Below are 17,688 nucleotides of genomic sequence, written 5' to 3'. Positions count from 1 at the left end.
CTCGACGATCCTTTCTGATCGTGCCTCGTCTTTACGGTTCTTTCCTTTGCTCGAAATAGTGGCAGGTTTTCATTCGTTTTGGTTGGGACTGCAAATCTTTATGCAAAATCAAAATTGTCTATATTAATCCTACGACACGGAAGCTACTTTTCTTAATCACTCGATAGAGTTGAGAACAATGCAACAGTATTCTTAAATTCTTTAAATGTTTTTATCGTTGACATCGTCTACTCTGATTGATAAACACGTTTTCCGAAAACAGTCTGAAAAAACATATGACTCGTGTATTTTTTATGATTTTTATTTGAAAAAAATCATACACGCACTGCAAATACCAGTGGACACGAGTAGAAAATCCCAACGCGAGAGGTTCGACATTTTGTTCGAAAAAAAATTTGAAAAAATTCGTGCGAAACGTTCTCGGAAAGCAGAATTGTACCGAATAAATAGAGCAACACGGGGCCGGCGAATGGATAATCAGGACCACGAGGGCCGTGTTGCATCGTTCCAGGATCAATAGCACGTGATCGTGGTACCGGCTCTCGGTGCAAAGTGCTCGAACAGAGCCGGTATAAACAAAGAACCGCGCGCGCAGCGAACACACGCCGGACGCCTTGCATCGATTTTCCCTCACGCGGCTGTCACGCGACAGAACAGTACGAAAGGACGAGAGGAAGAGAGAGCAAGAGAGAGAGAGAGAGAGCGTGAGCTACATGCACACGATTCACGCTACATCGCATCGACCGGCGAACCGTAAGACGCCGTCGGAAGATGCCTGAAATATTTGCCGAAATCCTCTCTCGTCCCTTTAAAACCGAACTACTCCGTGTCCACTCTTTCGCATCATCCTCTCGCCATCGTGCTGTCGGAAAACTAGAAAGACGCAGCGTCCCTCTAGAAACTGTGAAAAATGGAGCTGCTACATATGAAAATCTCGTTCACATTTTTAATATTGTTTTGGAGTAGTGGATGTAGAAAATTGCTGGGTTGAGATGATCAAATGATAAACACTTTTCGTATGAATTGTCTGAAGAAGATGAATTGTCTTTTTTAATTTGAAATCTTGAAATTGTAATGTAAAGTTGTAATCGTAAAGATTTTTTCATGAACTTATTTGCAGATTACTTCCACAATTTCAGTAATTTTATTTGTTCAACGCGTTGCGTCGTGTTAAAACAATTTAACAGAAGAAATTCAATGAACACTACAATGTATTATATAATTTTAACACTAAATCCGATCATCAAAGTTGAATTCAATACCACCAAAAACGACTAGTGAAAAGCTTAAATAAAACAAAGAAGACATGATTAGTATTTATTTGTAAAATGTGTTGTGAAACTTGTTAGACTAAAGATTCCGTGCGTTTTGTTTTTCAGGCGAACGCAGCAGTGGTGTTCAAATGCACTTGGCCCGGCTGTTTGGAGATCAAAGCGACTGTCGTGCTTATCGAGGAACATGTGCGCCAATCACACTTGGGGTAAGTCGTCTTCGTCGCGTCGCAAAGACGCAACAAGTCTTCGCGAAAATCGCGGCTCGCGGCGATGCGATGCGCGCGGTTATAGCGTAGTATCGTGACCGGTTACAAGGCCGTCGAACGATTGACCTTGAACCAGCCTCGATAAGATAAATTCGAGAGTCGATCAACACCGGGTTTCGCGGCGCGCGTAAACAAAACGCTTTTGGGACATTAAGGTGGCGTCATCAGTCTTGCAGCGACTTGAATAAAAGAAAATGGCACAGTAGTTGCAATGTCGAATCGTATGATTTCATTCAAATCATTTTTACAGAGACGAGTCGTTGAACTACCTAAATTTATTTGGGAAAATGTCTCTGTAAACAGTAGAACTATTATTGTCAGTAGACAACGGATCTGTACGAAAAATAAAAAGTTTCTACCCGAATTGCGACAAACTGGAGTGGAATAGAAATTTATTTTCTTTTTTAATATGTTTAATAGGTTGCGAATAATATTTTATGATTTTAATGTTTTAACTTGCAGTTACTCATTTTTGTCATAAATGCATTATACCGGCTAGGTACTAGTATAGACAATTATTGTATGAGTAATTTACTACGGATTTGTAAAATACGAGAAGCTAATAGCATTCGTTTCATTTTTATTTGAATTTTTTATTGGACCAAGAATAATGAAGATCTGTTGTCCACTGCTTAATGATATATAAGATCATTAATTATATACAATAATCATATATATAATGTTATACAGTAAAAGGAGCACAACTGATTCCACACACTTTAAATCAGAATAACTTTTATTTGAATGGACCAAACGACTTCAATTTCTCTGTAAGGCTAGAAGAATTAGTTTAGTAAATGACGTCTACTAAATAAGTTGAAACAATGCATTTGTTTTGAAATTGGTTTACGAATTATAAACGATCAAAACTGGTGAAACTTGCCACTTTATGGTACACTACAAATTACCACTTTTGATCGTTTATAATTCGCAAACCAATTAACTAATTTCGATAAAATTTTCAGGGCGTATATAATTTATACCAGTTGACCAGACACGTCTTTTGAATTTTCGTTATTGGCCCAGCTGAAAAAGTTGTAAAAATTAATTTTTACTATTGTTTTTCACAATTCCGTCCAAATGCATTTTTTCAACATATTTTTTACACATCATTTACTAAACTAATTCTTCTAGCCTTACAGAGAAATCGAAGTCGTTTGGTCCATTCATAAAAAAGTTATTCTGATTTAAAGTATGTGGAATCAGTTATGCTCCTTACTGTATACATCATAGGTAATGAGTGACACAAGATAAATGTGTTGAAGTCGATCGAATTTGGTTTTGAGAATGTCTCGTCTTCGCAGGCCGAAGAAGTCGAAGGGTCAGGAGAACGAGGAGGACGACTACATGTCCGACCACGAGGAGGAGTTCTACTATCAAGAAGTGGCAGTGGATCACATGAGCTCGCCGCCAACGTTGTCGCATCGGGACATGGCCAGGCCACCTCACGAGGATCCGGAGTATCAAAAGCAACTTCGTTTGGAGGCTGCCACCGCTACAAACAGCAACAACACCGAGAACGTGATGGTGGGAATCAAGGAACGGAACACCACGTTCACCATTTCGCAAACACCGGTACGTATACGCACCACAGCCTAACGTTACCCTTCGCTGGCTACGCTAGCTGACAACGAAATGTGTATAGCGGGACTACCGAGAGCTGAGCTGTACGCATTCTACCGACCTGGTCTAGCGTGCATCCGATGCAACGGTTAGGTGGAATCCGCGTTTGCTATCTTGCTCCCGGTACCGGGTTTACAATCTTCTCAAACATACAACATAGTACACAATCCGCAATCCCCTTTTCGATAATCCTCTTTCCCCAAGTTTTCACTATCCGCGCACAGTTTTTCGGGTTTATCAGATTTCGCGTTGAAGTGTTTTCTTTTTTATTTGAAATAAATGGCCTCGCGGAACATCAATTGCGCGGCTGAGGGTTGGAACGGGTTCGCTGCGTTTTTAAACGGAAATTCGAAGATAAAATTCAGATATTTATTGAGGTCATTTATCATGTTCCGAACCTCTATGAAGTGTATGCCTTTATAATGTATGGACGAAACAAAGAAGTACCTAAGTGAAGGAAATATTCTAGATCAGTTGAAATGTCCGAGTCCAGTGAAAATAGCTAGTACAAAGACTTAACAATTGTCGCTGGACGAATACTGAAGGAGTAATTTCGTCAAGAGCTAAAAATCTTGCGATATCGACTAATGTGGTTGGTTTTCTGTTTCCGGCAGGGTACACCGAACAAGCACCTGAAGCTGTCCCCGCGGCCGTACCAGACGTACCAGACGAACATGAACCTGCTGACGGTGTCGACGGGCAAGATGCCGTCGTCTCCGCGCCGGGTTCGCGGCGAGACGAAGAAGTGCCGCAAGGTGTACGGGATGGAGCACCGCGAGCTCTGGTGCACGCAATGCAAATGGAAGAAGGCCTGCAGCCGTTTCGGTGACTAGGCCAAGCGACCGCCCCGTTCGTACGTTCGCGGGCGGAGATTGTCGCCGAGCCGACCCCAGAGTTTGCCAATGCTACGTTAAACCGTTTACAAAATACCAAGATAAAAACCTGAGAAACCACAGCGAAACCGAACTAACGAAAAACCGAAAAAAAAGAAACGAAAGAAAACATACAAGAACTTTTATCACCAACTGCCAATTGCCAATTGTCAATCGTCGTCGCCGTCGTCGTCGTCGTTCGAGTAGAGTTCGTCGATGACGGATGATGAGGCAGGACGAGAATCGAACGTCGACGTCGCTGCCACCGAACAGACACCCTATTTATCGTCCACCATCTTCCATAACGGTCTCTCACTCTCTCTCTTAAACGTACACTAGCGTCCCCTGTCTCTCACTCGCTCACACTCTCTATCTCTCTCTCTCTCTCTGTTCATTCATAAATGATAAAGGAAAGAAAGAGTCGTGGACACACGCGAAAACCCGCCTCTCGCAACCCTACTCTGTTTCCCGAGCGAGAGACCAGAACCCCCATAATCGAGGGCTGAAGATGGCCGACTAAAGGGGCGCGCGATTTTCTGCGGAGAGCGCGAAAAACGTCAATCCCATGACGGATGGCGGACGGTTTAGAAGGGCCCAGGATATACTTGAGCGCCGGAAGGAAACAGCACGTGGACTTTAAACACATACAAAAACACGATTCAACACTGGATGATGATATGGGGGCTCGTTGAACGATAACCCCCTCCTTACGGTCGCTCGTCGCTGGCACTTGGCAAACTCCGCTAGGGTCTCTCTCTCTCTCTCTCTCTTTCTCTCTTTTTCTCTTTCTTTGTTCTCCTCTTTTCTAAACGTAATCGAGAGACGGAGACGAAGAAACGGGATCTTCTTGTCGAATTAGTAGATAGCGAATAATTGGCGTGGCGAGGAACGAGGCGTTTCTCTCTTTCTTGATAAACTCTATCTATATCTCTGTCTTTGAACACCGAACCCACGAAAACGAAGCCACGGGACACAGCCTCGTTCCCCCAGCCGGGTTCACGCCGGAATGCGAAGAAGAAAATCGTTGCTGTATTTTGTTCTTGCGAATTGCGGCTAGAAGCGTCACCGGGGACGCGCGTGTGTCTAGCTTAACCCTGTGCATTCGAAGGTAGAACGATTGCGGAGTCCATTTTCGATGGAAGATGTCGTCGTTGAACCTTGCTAGTCTCCTTGGGTGTTTTGCTATTTTTCAAGCACTTTATCTGCCGACAATTGTTTCGTAAATTCTTGTGGTCCACTGCTGAGGATTTTGTGATTGGTCCTCCCACGGCAATCGGTTCAATTGAAAACAGTAGGAAGATCGAAGAGGGTCAATATATTATTTTCAATCTATTGAAACTACCAAAGAAAAACGAAATTGCTATCAGCTTCCAGTTCGTTGCAAGTAACGAAGACAATATTTGTTTAGCATCAAACTCGGCAGTGCACTGACAATTTCAATTAGACTGCGAATTGTATGTATTTATAGAAAAATGAATCGATCGAATGGGAAACAGTATGTGCGAAGAAATGAAATATACTGTTGCATTACTTCCAGCTTTATACAATTATCGAGAAAAGAAGTGAATGTCTACGTAGCTTGACAAATAATGCAGTATTTATTTTGCATAAAAATTCGCAGTCTATCATGTTGCAATTCGACGCTTGTTATAGCAAAGTGAAGTGAATGTCCTCGAACGGTAACAGCAAGGTCCGACATCCGAGCGGTTTCAAACAAGTTCGGTGAACGTTGTTTCCGATCATAGAATGCAAGGCGTGGACTCTGAGATTCGCGAGTCGAGTGCAAAGGGTTGAAAAGGGCGGGTACACGCGCGGGTCCTCTCGCGCTTAGGTTCCCGAACCGACTCTTAGGTCATTGCAATAGGTCTTCCTTCGTCCGACGAGGGAGCGTGGACCAGTATCGAAGCAAAAGTGGTCCGGCTCTCTCAGGTCGCCGAGAAAACTCGAGAATGGAAAACTCGAAGACACCGTACCCGAGGGGCGGGTCGCCGGTTACCCTTATTATACTAAATCCCTCTTGGCGGTGTCATGGCGGACGGAAACGTATGTCCCGGACGAACGGAAGAGGAAGAAGAAGAAGTTGGCCGACGTTTATCCCGACGCGTCGGAACGACGCAGGCGTGCGAAGTCGCGAACGAAACGGGATCTAGGAAATATTTTTGCGTCGACGAGCAGAGAGCTAATTGTGATATTTTTCTCTAAATTTTATCGGATATTAAAAAGAAAATCGTGAGCCGACTCGAGGCTGACGGCAATACGGAAACGCCGGGTGATAAAAACGGAAACGAAACAAAAAAAAAGAAGGAACTATAACCGGGAGGGGGGGTTGAGGGTTGGGGCGTGCGAAATAAAAGAAGGGGGGAAAAAATAGAAAGAAATGAGGAAACAAAATTTTATACACCAATTATTATACTGCCAGATAAACGTTATTTCAAACGAAAAGCGAAAAACGACGAAAACGGAAAAAAATGGAACGATGTGCACGAGCGAGGTGGAATTTATGTGAGAACGATACAGTCGTCGTTCGATGTGTATGGCGGACATGACGCCATTTTTTGTTTCGCGTTTCGAGAGCACGCGTCGCCGTGTGTCACAAGGCTTTCTTTTCTCGTTAGCCTCCATCGACGACCTAAGACCGTGTTCGCCGACGAAAGACACTACACATACAGGCCTCGCAGTTGAATCGATCGATACCACGAATCCTCGTGATCCATCGGACCCGCGTGGATCTGCGTGCGTACGCGTTCACGAGCCGCGGCAGCTTTACGCTGCGATCCCCCCTTCACGTCCCACTTCAATCAAACACTCGCACGGTTATCTCTTCTTTGGAGGGAACACGTGGGAATGATTCTGTGATTGTAAAAGATAAGGTAGACTGATGGCTGACGATAGTTTCATTATGATCATCGGAAAGAAATGAGTGCCATTAAAGACGTGACGTTAAAGAGAGAGCATTGCAATACTTCTGGAATTATTAAAATTTTGTTGATACAAACCGCAATTATAAAATCGTGATAATTAGACTGCGGATTTTATGCGTTCATAGCGAAAAACGAAACAGAAAATTCTTATCGAACTTCTATTTGGAAAATTTTTCTTTCGCATAAAAATCTGCAGTCTTAGGATGTTTCCTTCTTCTCGTAAAAATGCGACCGAAAACGGGAAATCCTTACAATTACAGAATCATTATCGCACGCCTTCAACCAGTATTTCAAGCCGAAAATACATCAGCGAATAGTGAGACTGGCGCGAAAATGAAACTGCTCCCTAGCGTCTCGCGACGTTAGAGGGCACGGGGGACGTTAAGGGGCGGATTGCCTTGGATTTAATGCGACCACGTGAACACGCCCTCAAACTGGGAGCTCCCGAAAGCCGACATCGTGCTCCTTTTCTCGCTTTCGATCGTCCGCGCGACACGAACGGATCGTTTCCTTGAGAAGAAAAGTAATGGAAGAAAGAAACGGATTCCGGAGACGACCGGTAGCGAAACGAACCGAAAGAAACCGACTGGCAGGAACGTGGTGACGACCGTAGACACGTTTTGTTTGATCTCGATGGACTTTTGCGACACGAGGCAGCGGGACGCAGAATCGACTCGCGCGTCTCACAATGCTGCCGTTCCGTCGTCAAATTTTTTAAACGATTCTTTACGATTAATACAATTAATTGATTAACTAGCTGCCCCGTTATCGTTAGAATTATTGTCGGCCGTGTTTTATTACGTTAAGCGTGTTCGCGTCGACGTCCGACGAACGCGAACGATAAATTCGAAAGGGTATTTCTTTTCTCGAGTAGATGTAAATTAATGTACGTTGTAGAACCGATGTTTGTTTTGTTTCTCTCGGACCCACGACCCGGGGACCTGACTCCCTTTCTCTCGTGGCGATCGATGCTCATTTTCTAGTACAATTTTAACCGCGTATAGCACGTTCCTCGTGTTCTTTCGTTTTTATTTTGTGTCTTCTTTTCTCTCTCTCTCTCTCTCTCTCACTCTCTCCCTGCCTTGCGCGATCGAACTCTGTGCCGATTCTGTTTCATTGAATACTCGATCGTTAGGGACCGTCGATCTGTAACGTTACAGTAAGCCTTCGATCGTTAGAAAGCGAAAATTGAAGAATCGAGTGAGAAACTCTCTAGGGAAGCATAAACGAAGTATAACGCTTCGACGGATCGAATTAGTCGAAAATCATGAATACAGTGTGATTTTTACTAAGTCCTAATACCGGTTATTTTTTAATGGTTTTTGCAGGATTGTATATTTGAAGTTTGTTCTTTTTATCGTGGAATACAATGTTTATCTACTTCTGTTGAAAGGTACTAATGCAAGCTTTAATTTACACCCGGGGGTATTATTAAAAGAAGAATGAAATTTTATTTAACAGCGATTCTTCTTCATTTTTCTACACCGATCTATGTTTTCGCAATGAAATTGCTGTGCTTTTAACTGTAAAGTACAATATTTATTTACCCCTGTTAAATTGATCAAATACAATCGTTAATTTATACCGAAGATATTCGAAGGAAGGATGGAATTTTACTCAGCAGCGATTCTTAAATTTTTTCCTTAATGAAATCAGTGTTCTTATATTTGTAAATAGAAAGATGTTCCGTGAAATTCGCCTAATAGGGCCTAAAGATCAACGAAGTGAAAATCCTCGGAGCGTTATAGTTCGCGTGATTGACATTCGGTATCACCGAGCCAAAGATGTCGCGTCTCCGATCACTTGTATCCGCATTTCTCTTCGAAAAATTCGAAGATGAAGAAAAGATCGCGAAAAATCGAAGTAGCAGTTCGCACACGGGTTTCCGCGTTGTCCACGTACTTAGTAGCAAGGTTGTTCTACTCGTTCGTTTGTTTTTGCGATCGGTTTTGCATTGCTAATCGAACGGTGATCGAATTAGCATGAAACGGATCGATTAGTATTAAAAACGTCGATGTGAACCGCGTGCTCGGTCGAACGCAAGAACCAGTACACAGCCGAGAGTCGAACATTGTTGCAATAAACGATCGGACATTGTCGGACGATTTAAGGGGAAAAAGCGATAAGAAAAGTTTCACAAAAAAAAAGAAGAAGGGGTAAAGGAGGATGAAAGGGGTAGAGAAGGTCGCGAAAGCGAGCGTGTATAGGATAGAAAGTAATTGCCGTCCAAATAGGTTCCTTCTGTAGGTCAAAATTGCCATTCGAAGTGGCATCTGGGGTGTGCAGTTATAGCTGACGAGAAATCCTCCCGGGACGCCGAACAATGAAAATGGGAAATATCACAATCATTCGATGATCGACTGTTTAGAGAATTATTTTATCGATTGATTTTATCATTATTGTTCCGTTAGATGCGAGGAAATCGCTCGGACAATGTTGAATGATTTTTACACGATTTTGTTCACGAATGTTCACCGACGAATTCACAATGAATCCATTTTATTTATTGACACTTCGACGAAGTGTACGAAGCCTCTTCCGCCATTTTGGCAGAGTGTGTTCGTTTGAGAAACGAACTTCTTCAGAGTATAGTTAATCAGTTTTACGTAAAATCATTCAACTGTTCTCGTCATTTTTATCCTGTAATTTACGGAGATGAATCTGTACACCGAGTCCGGAGAATTTGTTATCCCGGAGGAGTCGTCGCCAGAGTAACTGACACCGAATCCTTTTCTGTCGAAACGAGTGTCGAAAGCGAAGAGAATTTTGGCGGACATTCAACTTGAAGAGCAGACGGACGGACAGACGGACAAACAGACTTTGAAGGCGGATAAACAACTAGCAAGACAGACAGATAGATAGACAGACAGACGGACAGGCACCACGCGGACATTGCGCAGTACAAGGTTAACGATAGTGCCATTCGAAATGCCAAATATTCTCTCCGGCACTTTAGCCGTGAGGTTACATTCGATGAAAAAGAAAAATATTATAGAGAACCGTGCGAACGGGTGAAGAAACGGCGAGTTTACGCTTGTTCGCTTCGGATGTATCGAGGCGTGCGAAATAAAAATGTATTGGTACTTTGAAATTCTTTCAGTCTTCGTACTCTTTCGAATATCACCTAGTTCATAGTATCATGCAGTGGAAGAAATTTTCTTTCGCTTCGGATGAAAATAATCTTCGTGGACGAACGATCAGGGATGCATTACATCCGAAGCGAAGAGTGCAAGCTCGCCGGATGCAACGCGAGGGGAGAGCCCGAAGAGAAACGGACGTTGTGTCGATCAGAAGAAAAGAGAACGCGAGAGAACAGGAAAGCGAACACGTGAACTTAAAAGATTCGTAACGGAAGCTTTACAGACTTAAAGATACCTCAGGTTTACTTCATAACGGAAACAAACTGGTGGGCCGTTCTGATCGAAGCGAACTCGAGAGAGCCAGCCTCTCCCTTTCGCACGCGTACACACATTGTATGTATAAGAGACGCCGTTAAAATGGCGCGCGTGTAAAGAGGAGGATTCGATCAAGATGGCCGACCGTATAGGCACTGAAATTATATTTCATACGTATCTTCGTGCGAAGTGAACGTCAATATATTACTTAGTCGAATTCGTTGCATCGAGTCGAATGGGACTCGCGTTATATTGTATAAATAAAATATATCTATATACCGCATTTAAATAGGTCGCCTGAAAACGTTCAAACGCCGGGGACAAATCTAGGCCCAATTAACCGTGTGCCGACTATCCTCCGAACGACAATAGCTAATTACGTCGTGAATCTCGCGTCTGCAGTATTGCCGCACTGGGGGATGAAATCCGATCGATCGATCCGACGATTTCTCCCCTCGATCTCCTCCCAAAACGCAAAACGGAACAAACTTGAACTCGAGGTTCATCAGACCTGCCGTTTCATAGGATACTCACTATCATGGGCTGGGAAATGAGTGGTTGATTCATTGCAAAGCTGTAATCAGTCAGCGGGACACCTGTACAGTGTCCTCTTCAGCGTCCTCCGATGCTGGAGTCATGGTCTTTCAAGCGTTCTTCGAATCCAGCGGTGTTCGAGATCAATTATAATGCTTCCCAAAACCCATCTTCTTTATTAGAAGAACCGAGACGCTGACTTCTAACGCCAGTAACTGCCATCACCGCGTTCTTTTACCACATTGCTGTCATTTGTCAGCGGCGGGAAGCGCTGGGAAGCTTCCCAGCCCTGGACACCGCTGTTTCGAAGATGCTCAGGCTTTGTATTATAGGGAATTACGCGCGTTTGTTCCGTTCCTGTTTGGAGAGTGCCACGAGCGGCAAAAGAGTGCATCATTGATGAGCAACACTGCACCGCCGCGACGGCCCGAGCATAGTCTGCGCGTTCTATTAACCGAATACATATTACAACTCGATCGATTCGACAAGCGAGCCAATTAGGGGCGATCAAAATTGATCCTGTACAACACGTGTACGGGAGAGACACCGAATTCCGCACACCGATTTCTATATGCGTTTAATTAAATAAAATATATAGAAACGATATCGAACGCCAACGGAGACATCGATCGCCCCGTATTTATCAATCTTGTAGGGCTCTGTCCAGATCGCCGAGATTTCGATGATAGAAAAAAAGATAAAACTGCAGAAGACGAAGGAACATATTGAATACGGTGACGCGTGTACATATACGCGCGCAAAATGCGTCGAGTAGTATGCGCGTATATTTGCACGCGTACCTATACATTATTATATATAAATATATAAAATAAATATATTAAATATAATTACATACATAGTGACACGTAAGAAACGCGAGAATGAGAAAATACACAATATACGAACGCGAACACACACACACACACAAAACACACAGTGGGGAAAGAAAACTAAAAACGGCCGGGATTATCATACCAAAACGATCTCATATCGATTTAATGCAAATGCAATTTTTTGATCGTGCGGTCGACCGGGCACGTCGGCGAACGTTTAAATCGCACGTGTGTACCTGTTGAACGAGTTGATAGAAAGCGACGAGATACTATATGTATAACGAGAATAAAGAGAAAACGGAAAACACGAAAAAAAAAATAGTAAAAGTGAAACAACGTCGAACAGACCGGAAGCCGAGGGATCGAGAAACGATTCGATCCGATCGACTCGGATTGTCGCGCTTGGTCGGCCGCACAAAGCAAAGACATATTAAAATAGTATATTATTATATTATATTATTATATTATATTATATATTATTATATTATATATTATTATTATATTATATTATATTATTACCATGATTAATTATTAATTTTTATTGATCATTATTATTATTATTACCATCGTCATCGTCATTATCACCACTTCGGCCCGACGACGAGCCGAGGAACGCGCCGGTCGCCCGCGTTCGAACTTCATCGACACGTTCGAACGTGTTTCACTGCGTCATGGACGCTTTCGAACTAGTTTGGACACGTTCAAACGTGTTTTACTGCGTCATGGACGCTTTCGAACCAGTTTGGACATGGTCGAACGTGTTTTACTGCGTCATCGACGCTTTCGAACCAGTTTGGACACGTTCGAATGTGTTTTACTGCGTCATGGACGTCTTCGAACTAGTTTGGACACATTCGAACGTATTTCACTGCGTCATGGACGCTTTCGAACCAGTTTGGACACGTTCGAACGTGTTTTACTGCGTCATGGACGCTTTCGAACTAGTTTGGACATGTTCGAACGTGTTTCACTGCGTCATCGACGCATTTATGCGTGGAACAATAGGGAACGGACGGGATCCTCGGCGTCGGGGTGCGTTTAGGGCAGAGTTGTCAGATCGAAACATGTTTTCCCACACTACCCCTTCTATCCCGTCACGTGTCGCGTGACTAATCCGGTACTGGAAGAGAGGGAGTAACTTCTTCGATTCCGCCGATCTGGCGACTCTGGTTTAGGGGACGTTTCTTAGTATCGCGCAATACTCGACGCGTTACTATGTGTGCCGATGGATTATCGAGCAATCGACGGTGCACCCAGCCGATCAGGAGAAAGAGTTGCACCGATGTGCAACCAGCGACACACGCGAACACACAATTTCTTTCTTTGTCTCTCTCTCTCTCTTTCTTTTTCTCTGCTCCTTTTTCTCTTTCTCTCTCTCTTTCCGTCGCCAATCGAAAACCCTTCGTATCCGTATATCACTGCAGAAGCTTCTATTTATCGACGAATCGAAACGACGAACGCGTCGTAGGATGTATATAAAATGCTGCGGTTATGTCGCGTTATTCGCAAACACACATACATACATACACAAACACATACTCGACCGAGAACATTGTTTCGAGCATTGTCGACCGAGAAGAGAACCCGATCGAATTCGATCGGAGAACACGCGATCAGGACTGTCGAGCACCGACATGAGTGTAAAACTTTATCGTCAGACTCCTTATGGTAATAAACCTGTCTAACAAACGTGTACCAGATTATTCACTCATCTTGTCTCCGCACGCCACGCAGATTTTTCTTTTTCTTGTCTGGAGTACCTTGTTCATTCCTGTTTGTTTGGTAGTTGATCTTCGAGAACGATTTTGTGGCTTGAATTGCCGTTTTGATTTTTGTTGTATCGTAAAGATGCTAATTGAATGGCCATCTCGAACAGAGTTGGGCATTAATCGATTAAAATTTTAATCATGATTGATTGATTAATGTGCACGATTAAAAAAAGAAATCGTCGGAAAATCGGCGATTGATTCAATCGATTGGTTTAATCGTCAATCGTTGATTAAAAAAAGGAATCATCGAAAAATCGGATGATTTAATCAATTGTTGAACTTAATCGCCTCACGGTCTATCCATAAACATGGTCGTAGCTTTCCAGGAATAATAACTTCAAACATAAAAGCACGTAAACAGAGTTTGTATTATAGACCAAATGACAATACACCTAAACTCAGTTTACATTTTTTTCAGTTATTTACACAGTTCTGATTACGTATTTCATTTCGAAATTTCAGCAGTTAATCATTAATCAATTATCCGATTGACGATTAATAATCGTTAATCGCAAATAACGATTAATAAGTATTTAATCGTTAACCAGAATTTTTTAACGACTAAACGAGGAAATTAATTGTTAATTGCGATTAACGATTGAAGCAGAAATTTAGTCGTCAATCGTTGATTAAATATTTGCCCAACTCTGATCTCGAATCTTTTTAAATATAAAATATCTAAGTAATACACACAACGCGGATGCTGATAATAATTTAATTTCCGATTTTTGTATTACGATAAAGACGCTGGTCGAATTACCATTTCTTATTGTATTCTATTATGAATATAATTGGATTACCATTTCAAGTGTTGTGCTACCATAAAGAAGCCAATTGATTAAGATTACTAAGATTAGCGTTTAATTCTGTGCCTTAAAACTGTGTAACCTCGTGTTCTTAATACTATCCTTCGCAGAAACGTTGCTTTTATATTAGACTGCCGGTACTTCCGCGGTAATTAGCATTTAATTAACAAAAGCGACACAGAGATTGATTGGGTCCGTCGAGTCGAACAGGAAACGAGACGGTTAATTAACTTCTACCGAGCTATTCGCGTTACCGCGTTTTATTAAATAAGTTTGTCGCAAGCGCATAAAATCCGTAGTCTAATCGTTATATGTATTTAATATTCCATTGTGATAGTAATGTAGGCAAATTAGTAACGTAAAACGATATCAATTTCGTTGCTCGAAAAATAAATTACACCAGACACTAATTCAGCAAACAATCGTGTCGGTATAATGAGACATAATCGCAGCGTCGAATATTCTGATCGATGTTTGAGTGTTCGACCCAGAGCGAGTGAATTGGAACTAATATATTTAAAAGAACAATCGAACGATTCGATTCGCTCGCCAATTTTATCGACGATTGAAATCTGTCGAGATTTGACGAGGTCGAGGTAACGTAGGCATAAATTACATTATAGACATTTTTGAGAATCTTCGGTGTGCTTTGAACGCTCGAGAGCACGCTAAACGAATCGCGAACCACCACGTTCTAGACATAACAGAGAGAAAGACAGCGATCGATGGGTTTTTCATGACGGTGAACATCGTAGCACACGCATAATCGATCAACGCTCGTTAACACGTTGACTGACATCATTCTTGTCGTGATTTTATCCGAATGTATAGGATCTCGAAGAACCTCCGCAGTTTCGATCAACTAAATTATAAATCTGATCGCGCAGTACTCCAGACAACGTGTTAAACTTTCATTGATCCGCAACGTCCGCTGACAACAGTCGTTTCACGATTACCGTCGGGACGTCACTGTTAACATGCACAATCCTAGAAACATATTAGCAATTAACGAGATAGCGATACCGGTGCCGTTCTTCTGAAGGTCTGCGGACGAGCTAGGTTGTCGCACGTGAAAAGGCGCACTCTTAAAACGGCGTTTTTCAAGCGTTTTGAAGTTTTTTCATTGAATCGATCCGTGGCGGATCTTTTAATTTTTATAGATTAATTTATAAGAATCGGCCGATAATAAACATCCGCAGTCTTCTTGCCATTGCGTCGGAAACGACGAGACGTAAGTACAGTTGCCGAGCTGATTACGCGAATGAATACCGAACGAATTAACCCCTTGTCCTATAATATCGACCCATGAAGATTTCAAGCAAGACAAATCTGTGTAAACCGTGAATTTGATTGAAAATTAATCCAAATTGTATTTCCCTGTTATCGAGATATTTAACCCCTTTCCTCTTTTTCGAACAACGAAGTTCTCATCACTCTGATTGTTAAATAATTCCTAATGCAAGGGACATTGTTCTGTTTTTCCTAGGAGATTTCCAATGAAGAAGTTCGAGTCATTGTAAAGAGTAGTGCAAGATCGGCTCGATCAGCTTGAACATCCTCTAATCGATCTAATTTAACGATTAAGTGCCTCGCGGTCAACGGAGTGCTTTAATTGATTCATGTGCTGCAACCTACTGTTCTCGATAAGGTGACCGCTTCAATCCCTGTAGCAATATTTATAAATATGTATACGTAACTAATACCTATACTATAGTACGTTAAGTGCGAGAATGAAGGGGAACCTGCAACGAAATATCGGATATTATAAGCTGTAATTACGTAAGACTGCAGTAAGCGAGAATGGACGACGTTCTATCGTTTCGAGAAAGAAACAAAGAAGAGTACGGTCCAGGGAACGATTCGATGATTCGAATGACGATCGTGTCGCTGGTGGCATCGACCAGAGTCGCCAAATTTTTGTCCCCACTCTACCTTCCCGGTCACGTGACGCGTTGTCGCGTGACTAATTCGACACTGGCAAAGAGGGGGTCACTTTTTCTCCCCAATTCGAGTAAATTCCTCTCATCTGGCGACTCTGGCAACGACGGATGCGAGTTCATCAGGAATCGGCAATCATATCTACGTTGATCCTTGTGTAATCTGATTAATTGTTACACCGACGGAAATTCTGAATACAATTGTTTTCAGTTACGACAGTTTCGTTGCTTCAAAATAGGTCCTCGCACACCTCGAGCCGCCGACTGGTCTGGGCACACTGTCATCCCATTGACACTTTCGACTACGTAGATGAAGAAAATAACAGATTGTTGCACCCTGGATTTTTTATTTCTTCGCCGTAAACGAAGACAGTGCTACAACTTCGAGAGAAATTATTATTATTGCTTGGAAAAAAACGTGTACGTGCGTCGTTGATTGATTAACAAGCCTGTCAAATTACAAATTGAAATACTTCATACTTTTCTTTCGAAAGAATTCTCGAAATTTCAGTCAAACCCGATAATTGTAACAGAAAGGCCGAGTGTGTCGATACATTTCCGTGTCGCTTTATTTCGGAGCCGATAAAAGTGATTTCGCATATTCGGAAGTAGGCGAATTGAATTTTGCAATAACATTGGAACAGCGTGGACCATCGTTCCTCGATCGAGATCATTTTTCCGTGGATGGCGTGTATCGAGTCAATTTAACGCGCGAATCGAGGACGCCGTGCTGTAATGATCGCGCGGATCCAGATAAACCGATCGGATCGATTCCAGTGGATCTCGGGAACGATTTTTCCTGATCGCGATTTTCTTTTTTCTCGTTCTGTTTAGTCGGGCAAATTTGAACGATACGACGAGTGGCGAATGCGTAATTTCCGGTACGCCCGTTGTACTGTAAGACAAACATAAGTACTATATGTAATTAATCAGTAAGAAATCTCAAGCTATCCGTACGCATAGCCCGAATATTGTATCAGCCTTTTGAGATCATTATTGTTATATTATAAATACATATATGTATTATATATGTATATTCATAAATATACATATAAATCGATATGGATCATAGATTGTAGATTTAACCGATCGACGCCGACGACGACGACGACGACGACGACGATGACGATGATGAAATAAAAGAAAAAATAAAGATGAAAGGAATAAACGAGATAATAATATATTGTAGTCATACGATTAACATTATTGAACATTATATTTTATTAATTATTACATATTGTATATATAATAATCGCGCGTTATTATATATACGGATATATATATGTGCGCATTCGAAATATACATATACATAGACGTACTTATGTAAGTATTGTGTTATATAGAATATATGTTATTACAAATTCATGCGGATTATTGTTTACTCCACGCCATCTCGCACCCTCGTCTAGCACGTTTTTATAATTTTTGTAAAATGAAGAGTCATTTTTTGAATGTAAT

General features: G+C 42.1%; 1 protein-coding gene across 2 annotated transcripts in view; it reads left to right on the top strand.

Annotated features, from left to right (window-relative positions):
- Window positions 1–17,595, top strand: part of Glut4ef (Glucose transporter 4 enhancer factor) — a 123,109-nt gene extending 105,514 nt beyond the window's left edge. For both annotated transcript variants that reach the window (XM_076441895.1, XM_076441943.1), the window contains 3 exons: window positions 1,380–1,480; window positions 2,845–3,115; window positions 3,778–17,595. In XM_076441895.1, coding sequence (XP_076298010.1) covers window positions 1,380–1,480; window positions 2,845–3,115; window positions 3,778–3,996 — 591 coding nt within the window. In that variant the 3' untranslated portion in view covers window positions 3,997–17,595. The remainder of the gene's footprint in view (window positions 1–1,379; window positions 1,481–2,844; window positions 3,116–3,777) is intronic.
- The last annotated feature ends 93 nt before the right edge of the window (window positions 17,596–17,688 follow it).

Source organism: Lasioglossum baleicum, chromosome 1, assembly GCF_051020765.1.
Source record: "Lasioglossum baleicum chromosome 1, iyLasBale1, whole genome shotgun sequence".
Lineage (NCBI taxonomy): Eukaryota > Metazoa > Arthropoda > Insecta > Hymenoptera > Halictidae > Lasioglossum > Lasioglossum baleicum.
This window is presented reverse-complemented; position numbering and strand designations above follow the sequence as displayed.